This window comes from Lampetra fluviatilis, chromosome 13, assembly GCF_964198595.1.
Source record: "Lampetra fluviatilis chromosome 13, kcLamFluv1.1, whole genome shotgun sequence".
Lineage (NCBI taxonomy): Eukaryota > Metazoa > Chordata > Hyperoartia > Petromyzontiformes > Petromyzontidae > Lampetra > Lampetra fluviatilis.
In genome coordinates, this window is record NC_136287.1 from 3,615,209 (window position 1) to 3,626,916 (window position 11,708).

The 11,708-nt window shown below is 42.0% G+C and overlaps 1 protein-coding gene across 1 annotated transcript; it reads right to left on the reverse strand.

Moving 5' to 3' along the window:
* Positions 1 to 26: 26 nt before the first annotated feature.
* On the reverse strand, positions 27 to 7,447 carry LOC144935430 (ras-related protein Rab-8A). Its single transcript, XM_078862058.1, has 8 exons — positions 7,257 to 7,447; positions 4,039 to 4,099; positions 3,756 to 3,816; positions 3,486 to 3,563; positions 2,628 to 2,717; positions 1,619 to 1,684; positions 1,468 to 1,518; positions 27 to 625 (listed from the first exon to the last, which is right to left on the reverse strand). Exons 1-8 carry the CDS (start codon positions 7,378 to 7,380, stop codon positions 533 to 535), a joined length of 624 nt encoding a protein of 207 aa, XP_078718184.1. The 5' UTR covers positions 7,381 to 7,447; the 3' UTR covers positions 27 to 532.
* Positions 7,448 to 11,708: the final 4,261 nt, after the last annotated feature.

Consider the following 11,708-nt stretch of genomic DNA (forward strand, 5'->3'; position numbering starts at 1 on the left):
TTAGCAAGACCAGGGAATCTTTACAATTATCTTTTACAAAATTCAAACATACACCTCGCGACATCAGAAATGATGCAATGTGCCTGACTGCCCAACTTGGGGGAGAGATACACGACAATCGCCTGCCGTTATACATTTTAGATTCACCCACGACCCCAGTGCATCACGTCAAGTGGACACAAACACAAAAATAATCATTTGGGGGGAAAGGGGACCTAAACTGTTGACAAAATAAGTGGTTAAATTATTAAACATTAAATTACATTTCAACCACTCAATTTGTGGGAAATATTTCTTTTTAAATGTTTGAAATGATTCATATGCATAAAGTAAAATAACAATTTGGTCCATGTTTTAATGTGTGTAGTTAATCATATCCTCTGCTTTAAATTTCAGATAAAGGCTCAGCCCAATTAAAAAAAACACAGCAGATGCTTAAAGGTGACGTTTGGATGATGCAGCCGTTCTTCATTGGAGTTAAAGTCCATTTTCCCAGCCGCTGCTGTTGTCATCATACATTGGGTGGGCCCTGTCACAGCAGGGCACACCTGAAGAAGCTGGTCTTTTTGCCCTGGGATGGAGCCGTGATCCGCACCGCGTTACTGTCAGGGGTGTTGTTTCCTTCCTGCGTAGCACAATGGACCGACAGTCGAAGGTAAAGGTACACATTTGCACGTGTTGTTTCAAAGTAGTTATGATCATAAATAAGTAACGAATTTAACAGCAACCTTTGCAAATGATAAATCCTGCAAACAGTTTAACGATATTATGCACAGTATAACTAAGAAAATAGCGTGATCCCTCCCTCTTAACCCAACAACAAAGCACGGAAAATATTCTTCATCAAATATAATTTTATTTTACAAGAGTGCCACGAATACAGAGTTTTAAAATATTAAGTTGAGAATATACTTTCATTATGCCATATCTGATCGATGTTCAAAACACCATTCTAACCCTTCTTTAACCAAAGGCCGCAGTGAAATGGATCTAGATGCTGTATCCTGTTTTTGCATCCTGCTGTCTTTAAAATGTAGATGTATATTCCCTTTGTCAATGCATTACTGGATAAGGGCCTCTCCATGGTGTGCAGGTCATGGTGGTAAAAGGACCACACGTCACGAGTCACAGCAGGTTCGTGAAGGTCAGGGACATACATATCGTACGAGGGATTTTGCTGCACAGCCATTTTGCTACTCAGCACGTAGCCCTACAGTTAATAAAAACACAGTTTTGTGCAGTGATCACCCACCCAACGCCTATCCAGACTCAAACCTGTTTAGATTCTGAGATATTAATTATTTGGTGATTGATGAATGTGTTGAGTTTTTTATATATGAGATCAGGTAACGGTTACTGGTGTTGTAGTCAAATGCCTCTTCACATAAATACACATTTACGTTCCCATGTTATACTGGAAACGATCAATCTTCAAAGAGAGATGATATATTTAACTTTCAAGCTTACCAGCTTTCTGTCCATTTTGGCTTTGATGTCTCTGGCCAGTGTGAAGAAAGCCTGCATTACAGACATTCAGAAGTAAACCATATTGAAAGAGCAGTCTTCACTTTTGTGCACTAGATGATACAATTGCAAATAAAAATTATAGCACGCTTACCTCCTCCACATTAATGCTGGCCTTGGCACTGGTCTCCATGAACTTGATTCCATATTCAATTGCCAGCTGCATGAACAATATGAAAAGAATCGTTACCATCAATGTGCAGAACCCATAAAATACTCCTCTGAACACTTATGATGAGGGCTCACTAGAGAAGACCACCTTATTTAATTAATGCATGTGTAGTGTAATAGCACCGGCTGGTGACCAGCAGTGGCAACTGCGGTGTACAAACAGTACACACGCCAGTGAGCATATACACGGGTGTGTCAACAGGGCGGAAGAACTGGGGCAAAGGTCATGGGGGGCCCCGTCTGAAAGCCCCTGGAACCTGATAGTGGGTTCGAGAAGGGAGGCGCGGCCAGGGCGGAGCCAGGCCACGCTGCGAGGATAAAAGGGGTCGAGAGCGGGAGCTCGAGGTTGCTGGTTTGGGATTGGATCATCTCGTCGTTGCTGTCGTCTCATCGCCATCGTCGCTGCTGTCTGCGCTCGACATTGCGCTGCTAAATAGTCTGTTAACTGTCTCAGTCAGCGCTGCCGATGCTAGACAGCTAGTGTTGTGTCAAGGCTAGCAAGTAGAGTGTGTGCAGGTGAGATTGTGTGTGTTAATAAAAGGTGCCTCTACAAATATCGTTTCCGAAGTCACGACACTACACATGTTCTCATTGACTTAAAATTAAAATGTCATGCTGAAAATAATTGTTGACAATATATTATAAATCCACAACAAGTCATTACATGCGTGCATTGCATGAAGTCAGACGGAAGTGCAACTACGTTTGGAAAAGATATCAGCACAGCTAGATCAGAAACATAGGGAGACATAAATGTAACATGGCAGCCAGGGTACTTGAGTTTCTAACCTCTAACATAATGTGGTGCAATCATAACTCATGCAATGCAATGTGGCTGCTTCATGTCAAGACTCAAGATTGGTTGTACAAAGTGATGTCATGCATGCAGAAGCCAAAGTGACCACATGCAAAAGCTCGGTATTAGAGCTTACCTTCTCGCCCCTTTCCCTGGTCACCTGTCTCCGCTCATTCATGTCACACTTGTTCCCTAGAATCATCTTCTCCACATCTGCTGATGCATGCTGTTTGAAATTGAACAAAATAATGAATCAAACATGCGGATACACGTTTCACATCCTTAATACAGACAATTGTGGCCAAGTTAAAGAGTCATCGTGATTTCTTGCTCAAGTCAGCATTCACTGATATAAATACTAACAATGTTCTAAAAGTGTTAAAAAAAAATATGTACAGCTCATTCCAATCCCCTGCTGGATGAAAGCCCACCTCATATCATGTCACTCACAAAGACATTACAGACTAAAATTTCCCCAAATACAGTTGGGTATAATATTTTAGGATTTTGGTCCAGAAAAATTAAGGCTTAAAGGTTGACTGGTTATACTCAGAGTCGTTACCTTAACAGTCTACAATGCTTTTTCTCGTGCTAAATACATACAAATATACAATCCTCATCAGTAAACTGAATAATTTACCCCGTCTAGTGCAACACAACAGCTATTATTTTAGCTAGTAAGTGGGTATTGGCTGCTACCGGTTACTCACTAATAATCCGAGTAATACTTATGAATTCCAGAATTACTCTTTGGTTCTTTCGGTAAAGTCACGTAAAAATTGTTTTTATTAAATATTATTTAATTTATTTCGACGTGAGTTGACCGAAAGAACCAAAGAGTAATTCCTGCAGTCATGAAAGCTTCGAATCTAGTTCTAATTCCAGAATTGTTTTATTCATTACTTGAAAATAGATAATTTTATAAAACTACGATTATTACATTTGTACAAAGAGGAACGTCACATAAAACACAAACGGTTGATGTCCATTATACCTCTTCAATATTTCTGATCCAGTTTTTGATGTTTTCAAATGACTTCTCATTGGTAATGTCATACACCAACATGATGCCCTAATGGAGACAAGAACAAAAACATATCATTTCACTCACAAGTGTCAGTTGCAGCATACACATACATAATATTTAAACAAGAGGTCCGTTTAATTTCCTGCAACTGTTAGTTACACAGCTGAACACTTGTGATGCAAGGGCATGTTATTGCCGTTTACAAAAATGAACGGAACAACAGCTGTGTGTACGTACCATAGCTCCCCGGTAGTAAGCTGTGGTGATCGTCCGAAACCTCTCTTGACCTGCTGTGTCCCTTTAAAAACGTCATAGTGTACGCATTAATAATAGTTATACTGTACATGTATTAATGTAGACAATATGTAGCCACCCTGTTTCACAAAGCAAAGCACTGTAATAGCCTTAGGAAATTTCAAAAGATGTGTAATATACCGAGATCTAATCTTGCAGAAAATCTTGGCAGCTTGTGAGGAGTGGTGAAAAATGTGTTCACTCAGAAAGCACGGAAGCCGCTTACCATATCTGAAGTTTGATTTTCTTTCCATCCAAGTCTACTGTTCTGATCTTAAAATCTATGCCTGCAAGAAACAATAGGGGTTAGGAGAAACTTAAGGTGAAGCAGATCTTGATAAAGCTATTCAACTAATCGTTGCAGCCACAGGGCATCTCATGGTTAAAAACGGTAATCAGATTACGAACTGTACATAGGAGTGACCATCTATGGCTCAGCTCAAATGCGTTTCTGGAAATAGCTTTCCTGCTGCAGAAAAATGTTTGAATTGAAGGAGATCATTTGGGGTGTGCCTTCTCAAATAATCATTAGTGGCATGCATAGCTCCATGTAACACCCAGGCAACCTGACCCGTAAAACTTCCTGTCCAGAGCCGGAAAGCCACTTCCTGGAATTGTACTGTATGGTCCAAAATGCGGCAGATGAATACTGCGCACTGCAAGTGGCTCCTGTGTGCTTATCAAAAAGTGTACATGTGATTTATCGGTGAAATATTTTAAGGAATGTGAACAGCAACAATAATACAAAAGGTATACCAATGCTAGCAGGGATTATCATTTTTAGTGGCTTTTGGTCAATCAATTATAGAATAGTGGCCAGAAGATTGTTAGAAGTGGGGTTTCCCAAACTCTTATCCACTAGCAGAGACCAAATGACTGCACTTATTTAACTATACTGCAAAGACTGTCAGCAATTAACATCCATATTACAAGGATTCCACAACAGTAAACATCCAATAATAATGTTTACTCGTATACGTTAGAGGGAAGTATTAAATGATGACATTTCACAACTGCCTATTGACAATCGCAAATATATGCAGAACTGTTAAATACAGTAGCATGATACTTTGAGAAGTGGACCTAAAGTCTCTTTCTAATAAAACATTGTATTGGAGTAACTGAGAATTGAGGCAGGAATAAGCACATCATGTTTATTAATTTACTAATTGCGAGCCGCTCAAACAATAGTTTAGTCGGTTTAAGGATAGATGTCACTACACTGAAGCTAAACCAAAACTGCTATTTAGATACCTTCCTAAAAATATTTGTGCCAGTCCTTTCCACAAATACAGCGTGTAAGTATATCGTACATGCAGTGATGTAAAGTTGACCCTCAATACACGTACAACATTCATATTTGCGATTCACAACTATGAGCATCGCAAGACGCTCGTCCGTTTACTGCCCTAAATCGGTGGTGTAAATTCCATATTCCTATGGTGGAGATGAGTCGCACCATAATACAACCACCGTTGACATTACTCTTTGGTTCTTTCGGTAAAGTCACGTATAAAGAGAAAATAATAAATTTAATACTATTTTAATAATATTTTCTCTTTATACGTGACTTTACCGAAAGAACCAAAGAGTAATTCCTGCAGTCACGAAAGCTCCAACCACCGTTGACATCCTGTCGAGCACATTCACAATAAACCATACACAGAGATGCAATACATTATAGTCCTAACTTAAGCGGTTGTTGCCTTCGCCTGTTAATAAGTACATACACAAACGTGACAACACGTACAGATATGCACACCTGTCAACCCCTAATCAGTGACTACCGTATTACAGACCAGATCAGACCTCATTGGTCACCCCGTGCCCTTATAAATCTCAACATTCAACCTACAAAGTCCCATCACAAGGGAGAAACACAAATAGGCAAAACATTGTTTTGCCCGTATTGAAACGGTTGTACGCCATGTGGAGCTGAAAACTCAATTTCCCTGTACAAGAATACGGGTAACAAGTATGGGTTGATATGTATGGATATTACTACTATATTGAGCTAAGAATGTCTGTGTGTAACGCGCGTGACGTCACTCCACATGCCGAACCCCCCCTTCATTAATATTCATGAGCGGATGGATTTTTACTCACGCGGGTCGAGCGGAAATAAAAAAATGTTTTGCAAATTCGCTTTAAGTTTGACGTTTCTTTAGTATTAAAAGTTAATATAATAAATAATTATACGCAGCAAAAAAGTGTATTTGGTGTCTTTATTTTTTCAGCACTTGAGACAAAAGGCAAGTCTAATTTATGCTTCTACATTATGGTCAAGTAGACATATCTCAGTGATTTCCCAGATATTGTATCGAATTCTAATTTATTTCAACCCCAGCGACCGAAAGAAGAGAATCAAGTATCAGAGCAGCGAATTTGAACAAATTGAAGGTCAGTTATATACAGTGCTACAGTGACATGAAGTGAAGTGTTTGATGACATAGTTTGTGCAAGATTCACTGCCATTAATACATTGCTACATTGAAATGAAGTTAAGTGTTTGATGACATAGTTTTGTGCAAGATTCACTGCCATTAATACAGTGCTACATTGAAATGAAGTGAAGTGTTTGATGAAATACTTTCGTGCAAGATTCATTGCCATTAATACAGTGCTACAGTGACATAAAGTAAAGTGTTTGATGACAGAGTTTGTGCAAGATTCGCTGCCATTAATACAGTGCTACATTGAAATGCAGTGAAGTATTTGATGACATACTTTCGTGCAAGGTTCACTGCCATTAAATGTAGCCAAGATACAATTATACTCTGCCCAATTCTTTCGTAAATATTACAGCTTCCGTCCTAGGACGGGCCAACAAGCTAGTGGTATATAGCAATAAATTAACAAAGAACTGCGAATTGTTTTATGAACTACGGTTCCATGTCATGGAAATACATGTCTACAAGTGTGCGGACCACGCTGTAAACATTATAAGTATGACGCTGGTAAACACAAACTTGACCGCTACGCAAACTTAACAGACACGCTTCGGACAACAACACTAAGCCCTTGTAAAGCTTTTAGGGGCCGACGAACACAATGCAAAGTTAAGCAATCGCGTCTCAATCGCTCGTGATGTCAACACAATTGTAGTGCAATCTTCAACGTTTCGGCAGCGACGTCGGTAGAGCGTTACGATGTCGCGTCCGCCGCAACTTTATCCTTTTAAATATCACGAAAACTAAAAAGGTGAAACTCGGTTGTCTCCCTGGGGGGGGGGGGGGTCGATCGTTGTGTTGCTCACGACGATCCTCCTCGTTGCTTGTACGTTGCCTGCCTCTTGACTCTCGAGCCAAGAGGCGGCAGGGGCCTTTTGCCCAACGCAAGATCGAGGAGCAAGGCGGTGGTAGTGGGGGGGTGGGTGGTAGGGATACTCAACATCATCATCGTCGTGCACCGACGCCGCCTGACCGCTCGAACTGCTTCACCCACCGATGGTGGAGATGAATGTGGAGTTGAAGGCGTCCTCGGAGAACCTGAAGAGCACGCAGGTCTTGCCCACGCCACTGTCGCCGATGAGCAGCAGCTTGAACAGGTAGTCGTACGTCTTCGCCATCTTGCATCTCGCGCCGCCACCACCACCGCCGCCGCTTCCTGCCGCCTGCAAGCGATGACGTCACTCCGGTGATTTTGGTGGAGGAGGAGGCGGAGATGACGTCATCGCGCTCCGGACATTTGTGACGTCACCGAGCGGTGCGAGATGAGGGGTTTGAATTTTCTAGATTTGAAGCTTCCGTGACTGCAAGGATTTCATACTGTTAGGTTTTTTCGGTAAAGTCACTTAGGTAAAAAAAAGGAAATAAATAAAATCATTTATTATTATTTTATTTTTATTATTAAAAATAATTATAAAAAAATTTATGTGATTTATTTTCATTTATTATTATTTAAAAAAAATCTATTCATTTATTATTATTTTATTTTTATACTTTTTTACTTACGTGACTTTACCGAAAAAACCTAAGAGTAGGAGGCTTTGAACGTCAATCCCACCCCGCCATGACATCATCACGCTCTGCGCAATGGTCCCAGCGTGAGTAGCTCTTGATGATGTCACCACGCAAGCCCGACAAGACGGGTGAGCTGATTGCGGTGACGTCATCCACCAGGTTAACACGCTGACGCATTTGCGGCGCTTAAACGACGCCATGGATTGTGAAAGGATGATGTCACGTTGCGCGTTGTTACTTTGTAGTTATTCCCCTCCCTACCCTACAATTACAGGTGTGACCCTACATTTTTTTACTCTATAAGCCGCAGTGGCTGCATTTTTTTAAATTAACTACTCACGACATGGGTAAAGATTCAATTTTGATCAGTTCATAATTAGTGACGTCATTTAATTGCGCTCATTATCGAAGATCACAAGCCAGTGACGTATGCTGTTTAATAGAACAGTAAATTGTGCGTGGTGACGTCACTGCTCGCAATTGTGCACGATGACATCACTTATCCCTGGCAGCGCGTGATGACGCCACACTCTACGCCACGTGTGACGTCTGTCACGTTTAAAGCCACCCCATGAATAAGCAGGGAATTCCCAAACGCGTCTGACAAATTCATACAGAAGTTCTAGAAAACATAAGTGGATTTTTTTTTACCCGGATCCCTCTGGGTTTTTCCCTCCGCGGTTAGAAGCATGCGTCTATGTTGTTCAGGTTATTTTGTTGCTGTAAATTTCCACGTGATAAGTTCTTCGATGAGCAATCGTTTGTGGCCAGGTAACTTCTGAAAAAAATAGATTAGCTCAGAAGGATTTACCTGGTAAGATAAAAACATGGTTTATTTGTTTTTATACGTATATTTTAAGTGATTTGTTTACCTTTTCAATACTTTGCACTCTTGTGTTTTTGTAATGTTTGTTATAACGTTCTGACCTGCCCCAACTGGGCATTTTTGAAAAATAGCTTTATACCTCATCGGATTTCTCCAGTAGAAAGAAATATTCAGATTCTGACGTGATTGTTTCATATGTAATAAATGAGCAATACTTACTGGTCAATGTATACTATTCATGCAACGTTTATATAACGCGGATTCGAATTAAAGCACGCACATGGACATTGAAAAATAAAATGAAACAAAAGCTGAAAAGTGCACAAAGAAGCATGCATAAGTGCATGCTTATATTTATACCGAGATACCAGATGATAAAACGCGTACATTATTGACTTCATTGGTAACAGGCGAGCATGCATAACTTGGCAATGGAAACAACAATATCATAAATTAACAGCTACATCACTTGGGGCTACATGGTGGCCAGCAGCAAATCTTATTTTTTTCATAATGAACCGGACTTCAATGTTGCGGCATTTATGCTCCCTGCCTTCACAAACCCGCACCGACCATCGTGGTGAAGTATGGTCAACCCATCCCCACGATTCGCACCCCGCACAACGTGTGGAACAACTTCACCAAGCAGTGGATAGGTTACGGCTGGTGATCTTTCTTCTCTCGGAAGTGTTCCTGGAAAACATCACGGGCCGGCAAGCAAACAACACCTAAGTACAAATTCCTGATGAGTAACATCGTGTGCTCGCTCGTGAGACTGCTAAAAATACATTTGAAAAAACATCTAAATTAAGTTTCAGTTGCTTTCGGGTAAATGTCGTGATCAGCAAAAGGCCGTTTTGTTTTTTTGTGATTAATGTTGATCCGCTCCACAATCTCTGGAGATAGTCACGCTGCCCCCCCCCCCCCAAATCAAGACATGTTAAGATAAAAAATAGTTTATAGTTTATATCCTGATTAAACACAAGATCCAGGTCCGATTCAACACAGTACATAAAATCCGTGATCTGGTACCATCTGTAAAAGATGTGATTCCAGACATACAGTACCCTGGCGTCTACAAACTAAGTTGCCTCTGTGGTAGCAGTTACATTGGGGAAACCAAACGACACGTCGCAGACCGCATTCGTGAACATAAAGCTGATCTAAAACACGGTAGGACAAACACCTCAGCCGTGGCAGACCACTGTTACAACTCAGTGGGCTCACATGACATTGACTTCTCCAAGACGGAGGTTCTCTGCAAGCCATCTGGCTATCATGAGAGATTCGTTCATGAGGCGATCCACATATACAAACACAGAGACAATTTTAACCGAGAAGATGGATTCAGGCTTAGCAATCATTGGAAGGACGTAATAAACCATTTCGATACACATTAGGGTGAGTTGAATAATACATAGTGTTATATTAAAATGTATAAAGTATAGGGTGGTTTACAGCAATACAGTATATAATTTAATGTTGGGTTTATCTATGGCAGTATATAGTACTGTATATGCTAAGAGAATAAAGTTTAGATGGAAGTATATTATATACTTCTTACGACGTAGAATTGTAATTTATTATTTGTTGTTAGTAACTCAGCTTATTGTAGAGTATAGTAAGTTTCAGTTTATATTTTAGTTTTTTATGTAGTTTTTACTTTGGTTTTCTACGTGGTTGTTTGGTAAATGCAGCTACATATCACTAACATTCCTTTCCTTTATTAACGCTGTTCCTTGCGCCCCCCCGTGGTGCTGTTGATCCTGCATAATGCATGGGCATAATGGGACTTTGAAACCCCTCCGCCCACCTCCTACGCATTGCCCATTGGTATGCTAAATTCCTCTTCATATGCACATTCTTTTGTTAAGGCGCTCCTCCTCGCAACACCTATATAAGCTCCTAGCTTGATAATGTTCTCATTCTTCGCCTGAGGACGGCTGCTTGCGTTGTGGCCGAAACGTCGTGAGAATTGTTTTATTATGTTTTATTTTTATTATTTTATTACTTCCCTTCTACGTGACTTTACCGAAAGAACCAAGAAGATTCTTGGTTCTTTCGGTAAAGTCAATTGAGTAATTTACCGAAAGAACCAAGAATGTGAATCCCTGCAGTCACGAAAGCTTTAAAAAACTAGTTTAGTTTTATTTGCACATTTAAGCGATTTGTTTACCTTTCCTATACTTTTCACTCCTATCGTGCGTGTGTATTGTTTGTTGTTGAAACGTTCTGACCCGTCCCGAAATAGCTTCATAGCTCATCGGATTCCTCCCGGATAGTATCAATAAATATTCTGATTCTGAAGACCACTGCTCCAGGTTTAAAAGGCCACAATGGAGAGAGAACAGATGTTCACGCTTTCCTGCATTTATTCATCCAGAAATGCCTCACTGGGTCTCATTGGACTCTTTTTCAACAGGGCCCTGACAAATTTTAGCGAATATTGCTATGTATAATCCCAATTGAGTAATTTACGGGTATTTATTTAATTTTGGCAAATTTTGGACCATAGCAACACAATCGACCCTACTCAGGCGTAGAGGTTCCTTGATCTTTAAAATCCATCGTGAAGCAGACGACGCGTATAAATTTTTTATGCTAAAAAACGCATGCAGTATTAACCAGGGCGGCCTCTGGAAATCGAACCGTGAACTTAGCTTGTGCTATTAACGGCGTTAACATCTTCTCCTGCACGGTATCCGTGCCGCAGCCTACGTCCCATCTCCCCCCCCCCCCGTCGCCCCCCCCCCCTCCCCGTCGCCCCCCCCCGTCACTTCCCCCCCCCCCCCGTCGCTCCCCCCCGTCGCTCCCCCCCTCCCCCGTCGTCGCCCCCCCCTACCGTCGCCTTCCCCCCCCCCGTCGCCCCCCCCCCCCGTCGCCCCCCCCCCCCCCGTCGCTCCCCCCCGTCGCTCCCCCCCTCCCCCCCCGTCGCCCCCCCCTACCGTCGCCTTCCCCCCCCCCGTCGCCCCCCCCCCAGTCGCTCCCCCCCCCGTCGCTTCCCCCCCCCGTCGCCCCCCCCCCGTCGCCCCCCCCCCCTCGTTCCCCCCCTCCCCCGTCGCCCCCCCCCCCTCCCCCGTCGCCCCCCCCTCCCCCGTCGCCCCCCCT

Coding starts and splice junctions, on each gene's coding strand:
- LOC144935430 (XM_078862058.1), bottom strand. CDS start 7,380: ATGGCGAAGACGTACGACTACCTGTTCAAGCTGCTGCTCATCGGCGAC. Junction 3,564..3,755: donor CTTACTACCGGGGAGCTATG/GTACGTACACAC, acceptor TGTCTCCATTAG/GGCATCATGTTGGTGTATGA. Junction 1,519..1,618: donor CCAGCATTAATGTGGAGGAG/GTAAGCGTGCTA, acceptor TCTGTAATGCAG/GCTTTCTTCACACTGGCCAG.